General features: G+C 46.2%; 1 protein-coding gene across 1 annotated transcript; it reads left to right on the top strand.

The window, feature by feature from the left end:
• Window positions 1-1,718: 1,718 nt before the first annotated feature.
• On the top strand, window positions 1,719-17,144 carry LOC137427210 (amine sulfotransferase). Its single transcript, XM_068116486.2, has 6 exons — window positions 1,719-2,161; window positions 13,872-14,074; window positions 16,040-16,166; window positions 16,287-16,378; window positions 16,548-16,725; window positions 16,862-17,144. The coding sequence occupies exons 1-6, from the start codon at window positions 1,999-2,001 to the stop codon at window positions 16,978-16,980; spliced, it is 882 nt and encodes a 293-aa protein (XP_067972587.2). The 5' UTR covers window positions 1,719-1,998; the 3' UTR covers window positions 16,981-17,144.
• Window positions 17,145-20,047: the final 2,903 nt, after the last annotated feature.

Below are 20,047 nucleotides of genomic sequence, written 5' to 3'. Positions count from 1 at the left end.
TTTTTTAAATTATTTAAATCTTTATAATTAGGTAATGTTTAATTTTTTAAAAGAAAAAAAAATTCGATGCTAAATTAGTCGTAAAATGCGTTTTTAAAAAGGCACGATTAAAAAAAAAAAGCTAGTTCTGGAATCCTTGTGACGTCACTGTGACGTCACACGAGGTATAGATCTCAGCTGATCACGGTGCACACAGTGCATAAACATGGCAGACATGGCAGAAGAAGAGGTTTCTGACTCCGAATCGCTCGATATTTCCTCCGATCTGTCGGACTTTTCAGCCGATGAATACGTATCAGAGGCTGAGGAAAGTATTGTAGAAGAATTTGATATAGAACGGAGAGAATTTGGTGTTCAACCATATCAGTTTGAGCCGGAATACGCCGACGAAGATGCAGAGGCCAATATGGAGGTCGAAGTGGAAAACGACGAAGATGATGCTGAACGGCTCGCAGATTTAGATTACTGGTACGTGTTGGGCTAGCCTACTTGTTGATAGTTTCGGTTAAATATGCGAGGAATATTTATATCAAGCGAGTGTTATTGCAGTAGTGACTTTGTTTGATCGATAAAACGGTAAAATCCCGATCGCCTTGTGCCTGCCTGTATCATGGCGTAGCCACAGACACGCAGGCTGCAGCTACTGAGTGTAGTGTACAAATGCACTCGTCACTGTACGTCGGCGTTTCGTAGAATTTTGGCCAATTTATTTATACTTATGGCAGGCATGTTCCGCTGGACCCCGAAATAAGTCGATACATAAACAATTATGCTCGCATCCCGGGAGGGGGGCGGAGGGGATAGCCCACATTTTATACATGACACAAACGTCATTTACAATTTAGTGTAGGCCTAGGCCTATGCAATGCAAGTGTCTTTGGTGACACACAATGACAGTACACTCGCATTCGAGCCTGTGTTTATGATTATAATACCATTGTTTTTCTTGAATGAAAGGGGGGTTCATAATCTCTCAATTTATGGTTGCGTACATACTTTAAAGGGGCTCTTCAATCATGAAACGTTGTTTACACTTTACATGCAAATATTGGTATAAACCAGCAAAATAAATTGGCTACCTATTATGCATTATATTTTGTTTCTCTATACACTGCATTCCCAGTACTAACACAGTGCCCAGCCAAATGTTATGGCCCTTTAGGCCACTTAAAGGTGCACTTTATTGAATCTTGCGCGAGGTGACGTAGACTCTGTTGCAGTGATGTCACTAGGGTCACATTGTGCTAGAACATGATGTAATAAAGCCAGCATGACATCAAGTCACCTCTGGAGCCTGAGAATGACAGGATTTCGAACGTCAAAATGTTCACTGCAAAGCCTCGTCGACTTGGTAGGACCTTTCCATCGTGCTCGAGTTCGTCGGACAAACCTCTTCCAAGTGTTATTACTGGCAACATCCTTAGGGAATTCATGCAGTGTTCGCACAAAAGGCTCCGAGATTTTGCTGCACCCCTACAAAACACAACTATAAACCATTTAGAATCCGATATGCAGGACAATATAACTAGAATAGAAACACTCCACACTATTGTATTGTATTGTATTGTAAACCATTTGTAAAGTATTTCCGGCTTCCCCGATCACCTCGTGTGACGTCATACTGTGCATGGGAACGTGGTCTAAGATTTGCAGAAGCGTTTTCGTGATGGTCTATTTATCGGCGCATTTAAGGTCGGATGACAAGGAAACGACTTCGCGGGTTGATTTTTTTTTAGATGATGATGTTATGTACTGATCAAAGATTATGTAGAAGCATTTAACTTAAAAAAAAAAATTGGGGTCTGGAGTCTTCCTTTAAGAATATCCATGTTTTGGAACACGGTTCACATCGAAATTACAAACGCATGAACTTTGGCTCCTGCTTGATAAAGGTTTTTTTTGTTATTGCTTGCAAAAGCCAAAAAGCCAAGGCCTTTCAAAGTGGGTTGGTCTTTTGGACTTTTGACCTTTTGGGAGTGAATGTGAATTGCCTCGTTTATGAGCGCAGAGCTTGCGAGCCGTGGAGGAGAGGGCACGAGGATGTTCAAGTTCCGTGGAGTATTCTTCATGCCAGAAATCTACAAGCCAGAGATCCTCGAACAAGTAGAAGATTTCTCAGTACGAGATGATGACGTGTTCGTCGTTACATACCCCAAGTCAGGTATGAAGAACTGCACAAACAGTACAGTAGCTGGAACAGCACTCAGGTGAACCGTTTCAGTAGCTGATTTGTTCCAAGGCCTCGGATGCCCTTTTTGCCTGGTGAAGTGAGCCATGCCATGCTCATTACAGCTCTGCAGGCTTGGAAGTAGTTTCTGTCATTTGATATCATTCCATCCTTTAACCACCTCCCTCCAATCACTTTGTGCCTTTTATATCTTGATGTGAATTGGCCAGATATGCTAGAAGTTCCGCATGATCCCCTCGGAGTTGTTGCGACTAGGTTTGAATCCTGACCTAGCTATAAACTCTCATCTTGGTGTTTCGCTTGCAGGGTAATGCATCAGTGTGCCCTGTCCGTCGGAGTGGGTTTAAGCCGAAGGACCCTTCTTCTCGTACCGGTTGTCGATGGACGTTAAACATCCCGCAGTGTCTTTCAAGAAAAGTAGGCGACTTATCACCGGCACCCTCAACTAATTCCTGCATTAACCGATACACACTACTCGATACCGATACTGCATCAGCGGTACAATCATGCTTTGGTGGTGATGCAAACGGCGGGCTGAATTCAGAATGGAATCGCAGTCCAACATGTGTTCGCCAATAACATCTTGTACCGTGCAGAGCAGGACTCGAAGTTACAAAGTACGGCTCCCTTGTGTTTCCCAAAGATTGAGCGATTTATATTGTGCAACGGGAGTCAAATTATTCTCCCCAAACTCTAACCAAATGGTCTTGAACCATAATAAACCAGCTCAGAATCACGTCATGCTTACAGGAGCAGGCCACTGTGTACCATCAGACCCGTCATTGGCGATGACATCATAAATTTATATTCTCGAATATAATTGTTGCACAAATCACGTTCAATACATTTCAAACTGATCAACGAAGCGTTTTCCCTGTCGAATTATGACGTCATAATTATGGCACCAATGGCGTCATCGTTAACAACACCTATTCCCCATATGGAGTTTTTTTTTTTACAATGAGCCATGTTTCAATTTTTTCCATGCAGCGGGTTTGGAGATATAGAGGTGCAACGTTTTTCGGTTTTTCCAAGATGGCGCCTGTACCACATGACTTATGACGTCATGATTATCATTAAAATATTCTAAAGGAGGAGGCGCTCCGATGGTGACAATTTCGTGTCCATCAGACCAACAGTTGCTGAATTTTTTGAAATAATGATCGGATAAGTGTTGTACTTGTCAAATTATGACGTCATAATGAAGGCACCGATGACATCATCATTAACATATCTTATTCCCCGTGGGGAGTCAGTGACAATGAGCCAGGTCTCAATTTTTTCCATGGAGAGGTTTTAGAGATATAGAGGTGCGACGTTTTTCCAAGATGGCGCCTGTACCACGTGACCTATGATGTCATAATAATCATTAAAATATTCCACAGGAGGAGGTGCTTTATGGTGAAAATTTCATGTCAATAGGACCAACGGTTGCCGAGAAAATGAATTTTTAAAATGCAGACACGGCACACAGTACGTACGTAACTGAATGCTTAAGCCCGTTTTCGCTTCGCCAGTGCAGGGTAACAAGACCAAAAGTCTAACAGCGGCGTAGCCAGGCCTGTTTGATACTTTAGTTGAAGAGGATAGTGTGACTTGGGTGGAGATACCAGTTAGCAAATAATGTAACTTAAAAAATATATATTGTTACGGATCGCGGTTTAGATGTTATTATGGGCCGAGCGGATGGTCCACCGCGACCTAACAGTTATTCCCCGACTAGACCCCGATTCCACCCGAACGTTGGCCAAATCGCACTACGCTAAATCAATGATTGGAAAGGACACAACAACTGGGATAAATGAAACGACGCAAGGGGTACAGTTCTCAAGACCTCCGGAGGAGGATATAATTACAGTGGGGGAGAAAAGGGGTAGATTACAAGGTAGTGAGGTAAAGACACAGAAGAGATAGGCACTTAAATACAATCTTATTTTATCCCAGACAGACCACAGACAAACGGGACAAGGCTGACTTACACAGGGATTGATGGCAGGAAGGGACAGGTAGTCGATAGCACAAGGTGCACCTTGGCTCGGGGACAGGATCAAGCATGGTCCAAGAGATGCAGGGAGGCCTCACAGCGCTCGGAGGTGGCGTCTTTCTTTCTCCAAGCTCAGCGCGCATCTGACGTCACCTCCCTCTTCCTGCGCATGCTCAGCGGGGAGTGACACGCCCTCGGCTGGTTGGCTCCGCCCCAGATGGGACCGGTCCGCCGCTTCTATTGGGTGCGGGGGTTACCGGGCTCCGCCCTTGACGAGGAGCTGACAAGGAGCCCCTATTTGGTAACCCCGTCGAGCACATGTTCGATGGCGGCTCGCTGGGAAGGCCTCATGCCCTCCCAACACCTCCTACCAACCAAGCCGGAGTGAGGACGCGCACTCCCTGTGCACGCCGCCGCCGTTGCTGTTGTTGTTGTTGTTTCTGAACCATGAGGAAGAGCTGCGGGGAGGTATTGGGAGGTCCTAAACTTCCTAACGGTGCCATACAATCACATTCTGGTGCAACGAAGAGTCAGAATTAATGGAAACGAGTCCTTAACTGACATAGACTAAGAATAACTAGCAAGATGTCCTATAGTTGTCTACGTGAGATGCGGTGGACCTGGATGCGACATTTAATGGGGGGAAATAGGGGGAGGTCGGGTCTACAGAGTGTTGTTTACAGAAAATGGGACTAGGGAATGGGGGATTGGGGATAGTTGGGAAGTATTGAGGAAATAGGGGAATATTTACAAGCGGATATGGATGGATGCAAATCCCATATCCGCAACAATATATAATGTCAGTACTCTTAAATCTCTAAGCTGTCTGTCACCATGGATGTGAAGAGATTTCATTGAGACACTTGTGAGGGTTAAGGTAGGGTAGGTTAGGTTAGGGTTACGGTAGGGGTTAGGGTTAGGGTTGTTAGGGTTAGGGTTAGGGTTTATTTCCCTCGCCTGAGGAGAGGGTATTGCATTTGAGTCCGTTTGTCTGTTTGTTTGTCCACACAGAATAAATGATTTTCTCTGCAACCGTTGGTCCGATTGACAGCTAATTTTCACCATTGGTGCAACTCCACCTGTATAATTTTTTATGACAATTCTGACGTCATAGGTCACGTGGTTCAGCCGCCATCTTGGAAAAAAACAAAAAGCTTTTCACCTCTACGTAGTGTGTTCAAAAAGTATCCGACCTTTGTTCATAAAAGATACTCGCATCCAGATAAAAAATTTTTTGTAATAATCTCGTTCAAAGTAGTCCCCTTGGGCTGCCACACACTTCTCCCAACGGTTCTGCCACTGTCGGAAGCAGTGCTGGAACACCTCTTTTGGGATGGCGCGCAGCTGGTCCGTCGCATTCCGCATGATGTCTTCTCCGGAGTCGAAGAAGACGGTCAGCATGACTTTGACATTGCTGCGGACCTGCCTTGCTTTTTTTGGCCTCGGGGATGTTGGATGCTTCCATTGTGATGACTGCAACTTGGTTTCTGGGGGGTTGACTGCAACTCAAAAATTGAGACCCATAAACCCAGGACTCATCGCCAGTGATCACTGTGTTGAGGAAGCTGGGATCGCTGTTCACAGTCTCCAGCATGTCCTGTGCGATCTCCAAACGGAGTTGCTTCTGCTCAATCGTTAGCAGCTTTGGTACGAACTTCGCTGAGATTCTCCTGAAGCCCAAATCCTCCTTCATAATGGAATGAACGGTGTTGAATCTTGCGGATCGTTTCCACTTGGGAATCGCCAACCTTTACACAAAATTTGATGCAGTAGCGTTGTTCAAGTTTTTCCGTCATTTTGTCAAAAACGAAAATCCGGCGGTCTGCCGTCGAATGACAGCTTCTGCAAGTGGGAAAAAATTCACGCGTGCGCATTAGGATCGCCTACATACGTGCACCAATCAACGCCTCCCTTGCTTCTTTTTTTTACGCACGAAAAATAAAGGTCGGATACTTTTTGAACACAGTAGTATATCTCCGAAAGCGCAGAATAGAAAAAATTGAGACATGGCTCATTGTAAAGAACTCTCCATGGGGAATAAAATGTTAATGATGATGTCATACGTGCCTCCATTATGACGTCATAATTTGACAAGTACAAAACTTTATCCGATCAAGATGAAATTTCTTGAGCATAATCTAGGAATAAATTAGTGGAGAAAAAAAATAATGCTGACATCATCGATCACGTGGTTTGGCCGCCATATTTGTTTTAACACAAAAGCCTTTAAAACCACTGAAAATACATCCTGGCGAGGGTTTGCAATCTCCGATTGCTCTTTTTCTTGTTCTATATGTTTTTAGTCAACAATTTCCAATTGCCAACCATACACCGCTTCAATCCAGGAACTTTGCAGTCACGACAAAGGGATTGCAGTGTTACGATTACATTTACGATATTATTATTATTATTATTATTATTATTATTAACGTTATTATTACTGTTATGAAAATGATACTACCATATTAAGAAACCTGGGCTAATTTGTCTGAAGTGGCCTGAAGGTGAGGCATGAAGCCTAAGGCCTATACGTACTGTGTCATTGGAAGACCCGTAACGCCTATCCTTTCGATATTTCATGGTCATTTTAACAATCGGTTTGTTTGTGTTTCACACTGAATGAAAAACGTAAAGGTAGAGTATGGCGATTGTGATATATGAAAGGTTTGGTGGTATGTTGGGCCTGAACAGCATATAAATCAAAACGGCGTTGTGTGGAGGAAGCAGTCGTACGCTGTAATGGCATCACAGATGTAATCACATCACCCCTGCCATGTGGCCAGATCCTCAGCTCTGATTGGTGTACGTTTGTGAGAGACATACATACATAAATACATACAGACAAACACTGTTCTAGACGGCTTTGCCCTACGGGCTATGCCATAAAAACACTTTGTTGAACACGTCAACCATTTCTCAGACATGCATTTACCGATGTTGTTCGAAGTTGGCACACAAATAATGAATGATGGCTTGCATATGCACGTCATTCTTTTCGAGATCAGGTCCAATTAAGCCTGGTGTTGGGCTAGCGGCTAGGGTGCCAGCTTAGGATCCTAGGATCTTGGGTTCGAATCCTGGTCAATCGCTGAATTAATGCCAGAGGGGTTGACTCAGCCTGTCATCCTTCCGAGGTCGGCTAATTGAGTACCAGTTCACTGGTAATTCCCTGTTTGTCGTAAAAGGCGACAAAAAGGGTTGGCGGCAGGAAGGGCATCCGGCCGTAAAACATTGCTTCAAAAAGGGGACCAACAAAAACAACAACCACGGTGCCCGAAAAAGGCCAACCCCCGCTTTGCGGGGAAAAATGGCCTCTAAAGGTGGTTTTATTTTATTTTATCCAATATGGCTGACTGGCGGCCATTTTGTTACTTAAATGTGTCCCCAACCATTTATTGAACATGCATGGTCAGATTTTAGTCAAACTTGGCAAAATCAGAGCACATGATGGCATATACGTGCACCTCACTTTATTTTGCGATCTGATTAAAGATGGCCGACTGGTAGACTGGTGGCCATTTTAGTTGTAAAAACCCGATATTAATCACATCCTCAGCCATTTCTCGGACATGCATTTACCGATTTTTGTTCATACTTGGCACACCGATAATGAATAATGGTGTACATAAGCACGTAATTTTTTTTTCGAGATCAGATCCAAGATGGAGGAATGGTGGACAATTTGTGACTTAAATGTGTCCCCAACTATTTCTCGGACATGCATGGACCGATTTCGTTCAAACTTGGAACAAAGACAACACATGAGAGTATACATATGCAGAAGATTTTGTTTTTTAATCCGACCAAAGATGGCCGACTGACAGCCTTTAACTCCATACAGCAAAATTACTAAAACCACTGGGGCTATGACATTTTATGTCTTTTTCTTCGTTACATTCTGGACTTCAGTTCATCCAGTACTGAAATGGCTTCTCCCACCACAGTTGTTGCATCTCTTGCTCCCGACAGGACATGACATTTTACATTTTACCCTCTCACAAGTTTGCTCACAGAACCATAGACTACTCATTCGTCTTGCTGTCCTCCAATCAATACTCCGTTTGACACATTGATTCAGAGAGTTACTCTATACCTGTGATACATGCTGGGAATCTTGTCAATCCGTTTTTTTTTTGTTTTTTTTGTATACAGAGTCGAGGCTCGTGAAAGAGCTAACATTTATCAAACAAACAAATCAAACAAACAAGCAAACAAAGTATATAAAAAGGGGAGCGGTCGACAAGATGGGGAGAGAAGGGGAGGAAGCACACAAACACAACATTTGAGAGCAGGGACATGGGGAGATGTGTGGGAGGGAGAGGGCCTGGGGGGAGGCAGGATAGGTATAAAACGCAAGGACACCAAGGACTTCCAGGAAAGAAGTCGGCACCTCAAAAAAGTGGATTTGGGGTGAAATTAGCGGGGGTAGAAAAGATCAAGGTTTTGGATGGGGGAGGATAAGAGATGGTGGTGAACAGCCGTTTTAAAGACCTGGAGGGAGGAGTGGGATTGAAGAGAGTGAGGGAGTTTGTTCCAGAGGTAGGAGAAAAGAGGAATGAAGGAGTGAAGGTGAGCAGAGAGTCTTGATTTTGGCAGATTAACCATAAGAGGGTTGCAGGCAGATCTTGTGCGACCTGTAGGAATATTTGGGGGACAGAGCCCAGAGAGAGCTGGGGGAGCAAGGCCGGAGAGGAGTCGGTAGAAGACGGAAAGACCACCAACCTGTCTGCGGTGAGTAAGTGAAAGGCCCTCGGAGATAGCGTCATCGCGGGAGTATCCAATGATTCTGAACGCTTTGGTTTCAACAGCGTGAAGACGAGCTAGGTGTGAGGCAGGAGCACCAGCCCAGAGGGGAGAGCAGTATTCCATTGAGCTGCAGATGAAAGCCTTTTTTTTTTTCCTTTTTTTTTTTGTATACAAGATCGAGGCTCGTGAAAGAGCGAACATTAATCACACAGAAAGACAAACAGACACATAAAACAAATAACATCGGGAGCGGTAGACAAGATGGGGAGAGAGGGGGAAGGACACAAACACAACATTTGAGAGCAGGGACCGAGAGACATGGAGACATCGAGAGATCTGAGAGAGGGAGAGGGCTTTGGGGGGGGGGGGGCATGGGAAGGGGGCGGTGGGGGAGGTATAAACATATGGACACTGCCAGGATTTCCAGGAAAGAAGTTGGAATTTCAAACAAGGTGGATCTGGGGTGAATTAGTGGGGGTAGAAAAGATCAAGGTTATGGATGGGGGAAGATAAGAGATGGTGGTGAACAGCTGTTTTAAAGACCTGGAGGGAGGAGAGGAATTGAAGGGAGTGTGGGAGTTTGTTCCACAGGCGGGAGAAAAGAGGAATGAAAGAGTGAAGGTGAGCAGAGAGCCGAGATTTCGGCAGTTTAACCATCAGAGGGTTGCTGGCAGATCTTGTGCGACCTGTAGGAATATTTGGGGGACAGAGCACAGAGAGAGCTGGGGGAGAGCAAGGCCGGAGAGGAGTCGGTAGAAGACAGAAAGACCACCTACCTGCCTGCGGTGAGTGAGTGAAAGGCCCTCAGAGATAGCTTCATCGCGGGAGATTCCAATGATTTTGAAAGCTTTGGATTCAACAGCGTGAAGCCGAGCCAGGTGTGAGGCAGGAGCACCAGCCCATAGGGGAGAACAGTATTCCATTGAGCTGCGGATGAAAGCCTTGTATGTGGTGAGGAGCTCAGGTGTGCCGAGGAAGGACTTCGCACGACGGAGGATGCCCAGTCGGCGACTGGCTTTGGAGGCCAGCTTGGAAATGTGGTTTTCCCAAGAAAGATCATGGCAGAAAGTGAGACCCAAAAGCTTGAGCGACAGAACTTCTTGGAGAGGATTGTTGAGAAAGTAGATGGGAGTGTTGTCCAGTCGATCTTTTCGGAGAGACATAGTAAGAAAGTGAGATTTGTCAGGATTGAAAGACATGTTCCACTTGTTTGACCAGTCTGTGATTTTGTCCAGGTCTTCAGAGAGTGAGGAGGCTGCAGACTGCCGATCTGAGGGAAGAGGAATGGAGCGGCAGAGAGTGGAGTCATCAGCAAAGAGAAAGAGAGGATTTTCCAGAGAGTCAGAGAGATCATTGATAAAGACCAGAAAAAGCACAGGGCCCAGCACACTTCCTTGGGGAACTCCAGCCTGAACAGGAAGGGGAGATGAGAGAAATCCATTCAGGGCCACACGTTGACTACGACCAGAGAGGAAGTCCGCAAGCCATGTATGGAGATTTCCATGGATACCATAGGAGGAGAGTTTGGTGAGCAGAGCTGGGTGCCAGACCGTATCAAAGGCCCGTGATATGTCAAGGGAGACAGCTCTGATTTCCTGTTTGGCATTGAGGACCTCCATCCATTGTTGAGACAGCAGAAGCAGCATGTCCAGAGTAGAGTGACCTGGTCTGAAACCAAATTGATGATCAGAGATCAAGCCATTGGAGAAGAGGAAAGATTTCATATCCGAAGCAATGATGGATTCCATGACTTTGCTGATAATTGGGAGCAGGCTGATTGGTCTGTAGTTGCAAGGATCTGTTTTTGCACCTTTTTTATGTAAAGCGGTAATGTTAGCTGATTTCCAGGATGCTGGCAGATGACCTTGAGCAAAAGATAGGGTGAAAAGAACAGAGAGAGGGTGAGATAGAGCGGCAGAGCAGGATTTTAGGACCCGTGGGCTGATGCCGTCTGGTCCAGTTGCAGAATCAGAGTCGAGGTTTGACAAAAACTCCTCCACCTTGTCAGGAGAGAAGGACACAGAGTCCAGGAGCAGTTGGGTTCGACTGGGAAAGGTGGGAACAGAGAGAGATGGGTTTGGGACTAAGGATTTTGAGGCGAACACAGAGTTGAGGCATTCGGCTTTGTCACGTGCGATGTCAACTGTGTGGCCATTTAAGGTAAGGGAGGGGATGGAGGGGGAACAAACACCAGAAACGGATTTGACCAGACGCCACCAGGATTTGGAGGAAGGAGACAGGTTTGAGAGTTCATTCTTGAGTGAGGAGAGATAGTGCTTCCTGGCACTCCTGAGGGTAGACACACACTTGTTCCGAGCTTGGTGGAAGGAACTGAGATTGCCTTCAGTTGGATTAGCCTTCCAAGAGGCAAAGGCAAGTTGTTTCAGGGCAACTGCCTCACCACAAGATTCAGTGTACCATGGACGGGAGGAAGGGTAAGACAATTGAAGGCGAGATGGGATAAATCTGTGCATGAGAGAGAGCAATTTACTTTGGAAGAATTCCCAGGATGAGTTGATGTCAGAGGTGGTAGAGATGGGAGACCAGTCCAGATGATTGATGGCTGCTTGAAGACCGTGCCAGTTGGCCTGTGTGAAATTCCAGACTCGTCGCCACTGAGCAGGCTCCCTGAGAATGGTCAGAGAGATGTCCACTTTAACAAGCACATGATCAGATGAGCCGATTGGAGCAGAAGAAGAGCAGCAGACATTTTCAGGGAAGTTAGTCATAACCAAGTCCAGAAGAGAAGATGCTCCGTTGACTGAGATCGGGGTTGGGAAATTGACAGATTGTGTCAGTCCCAGTGAGTCGCAGAAGTCCTTTGCTGAGGAGCCATGGCTGGTGAGAGAGGTACCCACACCCAACCAGGTGGCATGGTGACAATTGAAATCACCACATATGAGGAAGAGAGAGTTGGGATGAGTAGATAGAAGTTGGGCCATATTATCAGACAGGGAGATGTCGATGGAGTCATCACTGTTTGGTGGACAGTACAACACACATATGAACAAGAGGTGGGAGCGAAGGGGAAGCTGTAGCCAGAGGTATTCCTGGGGGTGAGGTGGAGAGAGTGCAGTGCAGGGCGAGTGAGGAAGAGAGTTTTTGATAAAGATAGCAACCCCACCTCCAGGACGAGGCTCAGGTCTATCATACCAGAGGAGGGAGTAACCCGGGAGAGATACTAAGGAATCAGAGACATCATGAAGGAGGAAAGTTTCTGTTAAGCAGATCACGTCTGGTTTGTCAGAAGCAACCTGTATGGAGAGATCAGTTAAGTTTGAACGAAGGCCCCGGATGTTTGAGGTCCATACCGTTAATGAAGAGGAAGGGGGAGCATCGGATACAGAACAGGGGGGAGGAGGGGTAGGGTAAGATGTGGAAGAGGTGGAAGAGGTAGGGAGAGCTGTTGAAGGTGTGTCAGAGATTTCAGAATAGCTCGGAGAAAGGGAAGGATGCGGCGGACAAAAGGTTTGATGGTGATTGGGTGAGGCACAATGAGGTGTTATTTGAGGAGGGGCAGGAGCGAGGCAGAAGGTTGGGAGAGATGGAGGTGAGAGTTGGAAGGGGGAAGAAGCGGGGAGGACGCTTTGAGGAGGGGGAGTGAGAGGGGGGAAATTGAGAAGAAATGAGGGTGGGGAGATTTGAAGGGGAGGGGCGAGGGGGGAGTTTAGGAGGGAAGGGACAAGGGGAGGGATTTGAAAGGGATGGGACATGGGGGAGATCTGGTAGGGAGGGGTGAGTCTAGGAGGGGAGGGGTGAGGGGGAGTCTTGGAGGGGAGGGGTGTGGGGGGAGTTTAGGAGGGAAGGGGCAAGGGGGGAGATTTGAAAGGGATGGGTGATGGGGAGGATTTGGAGGGGAGGGGCAAGGGGGAAGATTTGGAGGGGAGGGGTGATGGGGAAGATTTGGAGGGGAGGGGTTATGGGGAAGATTTGGAGGGGAGGGGTGAGATTGGATTTTAGAAAGTGTACGATTAATGGGAAACGAACATTTATTGCAAAATGAGTTTCTTGTGACCTCCGAGTCAAAAATACGTTTAAGGATGCTGGAGGGAGGATGGAGTGCAGGAGAGTTTAGGGAATGTAGAAAAGAGGCACTGTAAGAGATGGAATTTTTTTGGGGGATGAATAGATTTGGTGAGCAAGTCGAAAGCAACCTTTTAAAGAAGAAGAAGTAAAAGGTGTTATAATATACGACGGAATACAGAACTTGAGGGGAAAGTGTAAACATTTAAAAGTTTAACGGTGAAAACTATCTGGGGAAATGGGGGAGAAACACGTGGTCGAAGAACGAATGAATGAATAAGAACGAATAAACGAATGAGAACAAAGAATAAGAACAGAGAAGGAAATGTTTTTTTTTTGTTGAGATTTTAAACAAGGAAGTAGGCTATGGGGTGAAAAGACTGGGAAAAACAGAGAACGAAAGTTATTGGAGCACAAACGACGGACCGCTGAGAGAAAAACAAAGCCTCAAGGTTGGACACTGTACAAGGCCTCAAAAGACACGACACGAATTAACACGATTTTCTATACAGGTATGAAAGATTTGCACCGAAAATCTTCCTCGGGACACACTATACGTACACACACCATGAAATAAATACAGTTATAACGAAAATACAAATGGGAACAATTACTTAACTTTGATTTCGATGGAGAGCGTGGACAGCTGCGAATAAACGAAACCTCGCCGGCAAGACCGGAAGCGGAAGTCAACTTCCGGAAGTTGGCCGGAAGCGGAAGTTACCAGAAGCGGCAGCGGAAGTTGCCCTCACTTGGTGCTTGTCTAGCTGTACGTTTACACGTTTTATGGATGTCGCAGTGACACAAGTAGAATAGAGCAGGAATTTGGAATTTGGCTAGAGTTAGTTTATAATTTGCTGCCTGCATGCCAGTACAATTTTTATTGAACGTTTCGATGTGCCAGCAAAGCATGATGGTGGATCGTTTCAGGGACAACCTGGATGCAAAACATCATAGCCCTCATGTACATGGAGGGAGACGTGAAACAGTTCGAGAACATTGTGATTGCACAGAAGGTACCGTGGCTCGAAGTGCAGCTGAATGTCATTCAGGCGAGGCCGAGTCCGAGACAGATCTGTTCTCATCTACCTTATCATCTCATGCCAAAGGAGTTCCGGGATAAGCGTTCCAAGGTGAGGAAAGGCGTTCGGAATGCACCGAGAAGTTAGGATGCACGGATAGCACATCGTCGATGCAATTTCCTCGAATTGAGCCGTTACATGGTTCGTACCCTTTTGGGTATCTGAAATTCCATGACTTTCCATGACTTTTCCATGACACTTGACTAATTTCCCATGACCCCACACAAGCATATTTTACTCACCCCCAACCTCACAACACATCAGCAAGATCATGCAACTTATCAAAGATTTAAAGTCAACACTATGCTGCTTCAGTTGAATAAAATAAGATTAGGTAACTGTTAACATGACAATGTGGTGGGCTGGATACAGAAGACCTGTAAAGAATAGAGCAGGCCAGATATCAAAACCGAAGAGAGACAGATCAATTTACTGCAAGAGAAATGGCTGATGTCGTTCTGTAAAAGCATTGGTCGAGCTGCCCTGAGCTGCAGTTTCGCAATGTGTCAATGTGAAATCGCGTTTCGAGTGCGGAACGAAACTTACAAATGATTCTTGGAAACGTAATTCGTTCATACACATGTGTTTTATTCTCAAAATAACATAATCCACACTCGCTCTCAATTTCCAGGACTTTTCATGACCGTCAGTGAAATTCCATGACTTCTCAGGCCTGGAAAAGTGTTTGGTTAAATTCCATGACTTTCCAGGCTTTCCATGACTCATACAAACCCTGCGTTATAGGAAGATGTAGTTAACTTCTGATACCTCTTTTGAATGAACGACGAATGCTTTGCAGAACGACACTGTTGGATCCAGGCTTTTTTTTTTTCCACACTCTTAAATACACTCACAATCATTCACACATGCTCGTATAACAAGGCTCTCAGGCCGTTCAGTCCGACCCCAAGCTAAGGTCAGACTTTTGCAGGTGTCTCGATGTCCAAGGCACGAGCGCAGTCTTTCAATCGGTGCACAGGTGACAATGGTCATTGTGGAACTCAATTCCTGAGACAATGCTGTGGAATTATTTAACTCTTGAAGATTTTCATTCAAAAATAAATAAATAGACCAAACCATGCAAAACCCAATGTGAACCATTTGTTGAACAAATCTCATACCTTAAGTAAATATTTAAACAACATAGACTACCATATGCCGTGATGGTTATTTGAAACACTACTGTATTTGTTGGGGAGGGGATGAGGGTTGGCGGGGAAGGAGATGAGGGTTGGCAGGGAAGGGGGGTGAGGGTTGGCGGGAAAGGGGATGAGGGTTGGCAGGGAAGGGCATGAGGGTTGGCGGGGAGGGGATGAGGGTTGGCGGGGAAGGGGATGAGGGTTGGCGGGGAAGGGGATGAGGGTTGGCGGGGAAGGGGATGAGGGTTGGCGGGTAAGGGGATGAGGGTTGGCGGGTAAGGGGATGAGGGTTGGCGGGTAAGGGGATGAGGGTTGGCGGGAAGGAGTGAGGGCTGGAGGGGGAGGGATGAGGGTTGGAGGGGGAGGGATGAGGGTTGGCCGGGAGGGCTGGGGGTTGGTGGGGAGGAGTGAGGGTTGGAGGGGTGAGGGTTGGTGGGGAGGAAGTGAGGGTCGGCGGGAGGGGTGAGGGTTGGAGGAGTAAGGGTTGGCGGGGAGAAGTTAGGGTTGGCGGGGGAGGGAGTGAGGGTTGGCAGGGAGTGGGAGTGGGAGATGAAAAAGGTGAGGGTTGGAGGGGGAGGGATGAGGGTTGGCCGGGAGGGCTGGGGGTTGGTGGGGGGGAGTGAGGGTTGGAGGGGTGAGGGTTGGTGGGGAGGGAGTGAGGATTGGCAGGGAGGGGTGAGGGTTGGAGGGGTTTGGGTTGGCGGGGAGGGGTGAGGGTTGGAGGGGTGAGGGTTGGCGGGGAGGGGTGAGGGTTGGAGGAGTAAGGGTTGGCGGGGAGAAGTTAGGGTTGGCGGGGGAGGGAGTGAGGGTTGGCAGGGAGTGGGTGAGGGTTGGTGGGGAGGGGTGCATTATATTTGTGTTCATTTTTGAATCGCAGGTTATTTACGTAATGAGAAATCCAAAGGACACGCTCGTTTCTTTCTACTATTTCTACAACATGGTAAAACATCTCGATACGCCGAAAGACTTTCAGGATTTCTTGGAAAATTTCATCAACGGACAAGGTTAGTGAAGATGTTTTCATGAATAACATGACCTACACCAAATATACAAATCAAAATTCTCATGCAATCTGTGGACGCTGTGTACCTTTAACTCCTGAACCTGAATTCATTATGTCGTAGTGTTTATCGGGTCATGGTTTGAACACGTCCGTGGATGGCAGGAGAATAATCACCCAAACATGCTGTGGTTGACCTACGAGGAGATGAAAAAGGTGAGCCACAAAGGAGACCCTAAACGTACAAGAATTCAGGCCATGGATACCACGTAAAACTGTAGACATGACACGTGAAGTGCGAATTAATTCAGGTGTTTGCAATTTCCAGAAGTACATGCGTGTGAGAACCCAGGACTTGGCTGTGTCCGACTGTGCGTGTCTCCAGGACCTGCCTGCTGTCGTGCGGAGGATTTCGAAATTTGTGGGAAAACACCTGACAGAAGAGCAGTTGCTGGCAGTGGTGAAGCATTCATCCTTTAAAGCAATGAAGGCCAGCCCGACTGTAAACAAGGAAAATTTGGATTCGGTGTTTGACCTCACCAAGGGGAAATTCATGAGAAAAGGTATGTCGGTTATCATCTCTAATGTACACAACCCAAGTGCTTCTCCAGATTGGAATTATTGGGACCCTCTCCACCCATCCAACCCCTTTATAAAGCGCCAATAGAAATTTACATTGTGTTTATGTGCAATGTGCAGGTAAAGTGGGAGACTGGAAGAACCACTTCACAGTGGCACAAAGCGAGTGGTTCGACACCATTTACCATGAGCGCATGGCGAGACTAGACCTGGACTTCACCTGGGACATGCCTCAGTGAAGTGTTCTCATACAATGATAAAATAAGCCGAGTGGGAGAGCGGTCCAAGATTAAGACCAACCAAACGTCCGTCACGGATCCTTTTTGTCTCCATTTATATAAATTGTTGATGATTGTACAAGAATGCATGACTTCCAAAATAAACATCAAGTGTGCATAATGAACAGTAGCGACGTAATTGTTTAAAGGAAGTAACGTGTCGGTTACACCGAAACCCTCATCTCAAATCCGTTGTCGGTTATCCACTTCCAGCACAGGTATTAAAAACAAAACAAACTAGAGGACACTCTTCGACGTGACAACATCGACTGATATGCCTCTACCCACATTATTACATCATTAAAATACTTGTACCAAGTGTGATTTAAATCCATTAAGGTATTCTCAAGTTATCACATTTGTACCCGACATGGCCTCTGATGTTTGACCTCTTGACCCCAAAATTTAATCAGTTAATGTTTACATCATTATACATACCTGTACTAAGTTTGAATTAGATCACTTCAGCCGTTCTCAAGTTATAGACCGATTACAGACTTTGACCTTTGACCTCATGACCCCAAAATCGAATCAGTTCATCTTTACATCATTATACATAATTGTACCAAATCTGGTCAGAATCCCATCAACAACAACAACAACATGCATTTTAAGGCCATTTTCCCTGCTAGAGCGGGGGTTAGCCTTGCAGTCCCCATGACAAACTTCTCCATTTGGCCCTATTTTCTGCATTTGAGGCTTTGTTTTGAGGCTTTGTTTTTCTCTCAGGCTGAAGGCATTCCACGCAACTGCATCTCTCCTTGTTAACCCCCTTGCCCACATTTCTTCTTCCACCATCTTTAGCCAAGTCTTTCTCGGTCTTCCCCATCCTCTACTTCCTTCTACATTCATTTCCATCACTCTTCTCAACCAATCACTTTCATCCAACCTCAACACATGACCAAACCATCTCAACCTGTTCCTCTTCACAGCATCAATCACAGGCTCTATTCTCATCATCTTTCTCAATTCATCATTTGTCTTCCTCTCTCTCAACGATACTCCGCACATCCACTGAACCATTCGCATTTCCACCCTTTCCAGCCGTCGTTGCTGCTCGACGTTCATTACCCATGTCTCGCTCCCATAAATCATAACACCTCTCACACATGCAGCATACACCTTTCCCTTCAGCTTCAACGACACTCCCCTCCTCATCAGCACGCCACTCAGTTCCCGAAACTTCTTCCATGCACATCTCACTCGAGCAATGGTTGCCGAGTCTGATCCACCTTCTCCATTCAGCATGTCTCCGAGGTAGCAAAATGTTTTCACACCTTCCAGCTTCACGCCATCTCCAAGATCCAACTCAACATTTCCTCCATTTGCAGCTCCCTCTGTGCACAGCTTACATTTGAATGTAGCTGCCACACTGGTTAATGACCCTCTCAGACCACTACATTTTTGATGAACCCACTCAGTGCACATTGTACATTGAATGGAGTTCACTCCGACACCCTTCCTGCACACAGCACACGGCCACTTCCCAGTTCTTTCCACCTTACCACATGCTTTACCACTTGCCATCACCTTCGTCTTTCCTATATTCACCTTCAGACCTTTTGTCTCCATACATTCCTTCCACTTGTTCATCTTTTCCTTCAGTCCATTCATACTTTCCGCAATCAACACCAGATCATATGCATACAACAACTCCCACGATAAACCCTCCTTTACGTTCTGAGCCAGCACCTCCATCACAGCTACAAATAGTAGTGGACTTAGTACTGACCCCTGATGCACTCCCACCTTCACCTCAAACTCACCACTGTTCCCGTCTTTCGTCCTTACAGCTGTGCGCGCTCTTTTGTACATTGCCATCACTACTCTGATCAACCATTCCTCCACTCCTAACTTCCTCAATGCCCATGTCAATACTTCGTGTGGAACCCTATCGAATGCTTTCTCCAGATCAACAAACCCAAGAAACAACTTCTACCTCTTCTCCATGTACTTCTCCTGCAACTGCCTCACAATAAAGAGCGTGTCTGTCGTTCCTCTTCCTGGCATAAATCCAAACTGCATTTCGTCGATCTTCATCTTCTTCCCTATCCTCCTCTCCAACACCCTTTCCAATACCTTCATTCCATGCTCCAATAACTTTATTGCTCGGTACGAGCCACACTCCAGAGGGTCACCTTTCCCCTTGTATAGAGGGACGAGGGTACTCAGTTCCCAATCCACTGGAATGCAGCCTTCTTTCACCACCAGATTACAGATCTCTGTCATTTTCTTCACATCCCAACTTCCTGCTGCCTTCAACATATCTCCCACAACTCCCATCGGCCCTCCCGCTTTTCTACTCTTCATTGCTTTTATCGCTTCCTCAACCTCTTTCTCAGTTATCTTCTCTGCCGGTCCTAAAACTGGGTTACTCTCTATGCTGCCATCCCATTCATTCTCTGTATTCAACAGCATTTCCATATATCTTTTCCATCTTCCTTTAATTCCATCTGGGTCCACAACGATTTGTCCCACTTCATCCTTCAAGCAACTCACCCCCATCACATCACACCTCTCTTTCGCTATCTGCTTTGCAATCCTGAATACCGCTCTCTGACCCTCTTCCGAATCTAAGCGTTCTCCGAACATTTTCCTACATGCCTCCTGCGCCTTTGCTACCTCTTTCTTTGCAGCCTTCTTGGCTGCCTTATAACTTTCATGCTCTGCTTTTTCTGCTCCCGTACCCTTCTCCTTCTGCCACTCCTTGAACTTCTTCCTCTTCTCGTCAATCCTCTTTCCAACTTCATCATCCCACCACCATGTTTCCGAGTGCCTCGGTGGTCCTTTTCTCCATCCACATACCTCACCAACGGCTCCCAACAGACTATATTTCATTGACGTCCAACCATGTTCAAGCTCAACCACATCATCCTCTACCCTACTCAGCCTCTCTTTTAATGCCTCCCTTACTGTCACCTCTTTCAACCTCCACACCTTCATTCTCGGTTGGTACTTCACCCGCCGAGCTCTCCTCACACCTTTCACCCTTATGTCGCAGACAACCAAGTAGTGCTGTGAAACAGCC

Source organism: Myxine glutinosa, chromosome 5 (genome assembly GCF_964187855.1).
Source record: "Myxine glutinosa chromosome 5, kmMyxGlut1.1, whole genome shotgun sequence".
NCBI lineage: Eukaryota > Metazoa > Chordata > Myxini > Myxiniformes > Myxinidae > Myxine > Myxine glutinosa.
The sequence above is the reverse complement of the archived record's forward strand: the minus strand, read 5'-3'. Positions and strand labels throughout refer to the sequence as shown.

Bases quoted from the DNA above. Each gene is read 5' to 3' on its own strand.
- LOC137427210 (XM_068116486.2), top strand. From the start codon at position 1,999: ATGAGCGCAGAGCTTGCGAGCCGTGGAGGAGAGGGCACGAGGATGTTC. The intron at 16,379-16,547 runs GTGAGCCACAAA...GCGTGTCTCCAG, and splicing joins CCTACGAGGAGATGAAAAAG to GACCTGCCTGCTGTCGTGCG. The intron at 16,726-16,861 runs GTATGTCGGTTA...TGCAATGTGCAG, and splicing joins GGGGAAATTCATGAGAAAAG to GTAAAGTGGGAGACTGGAAG.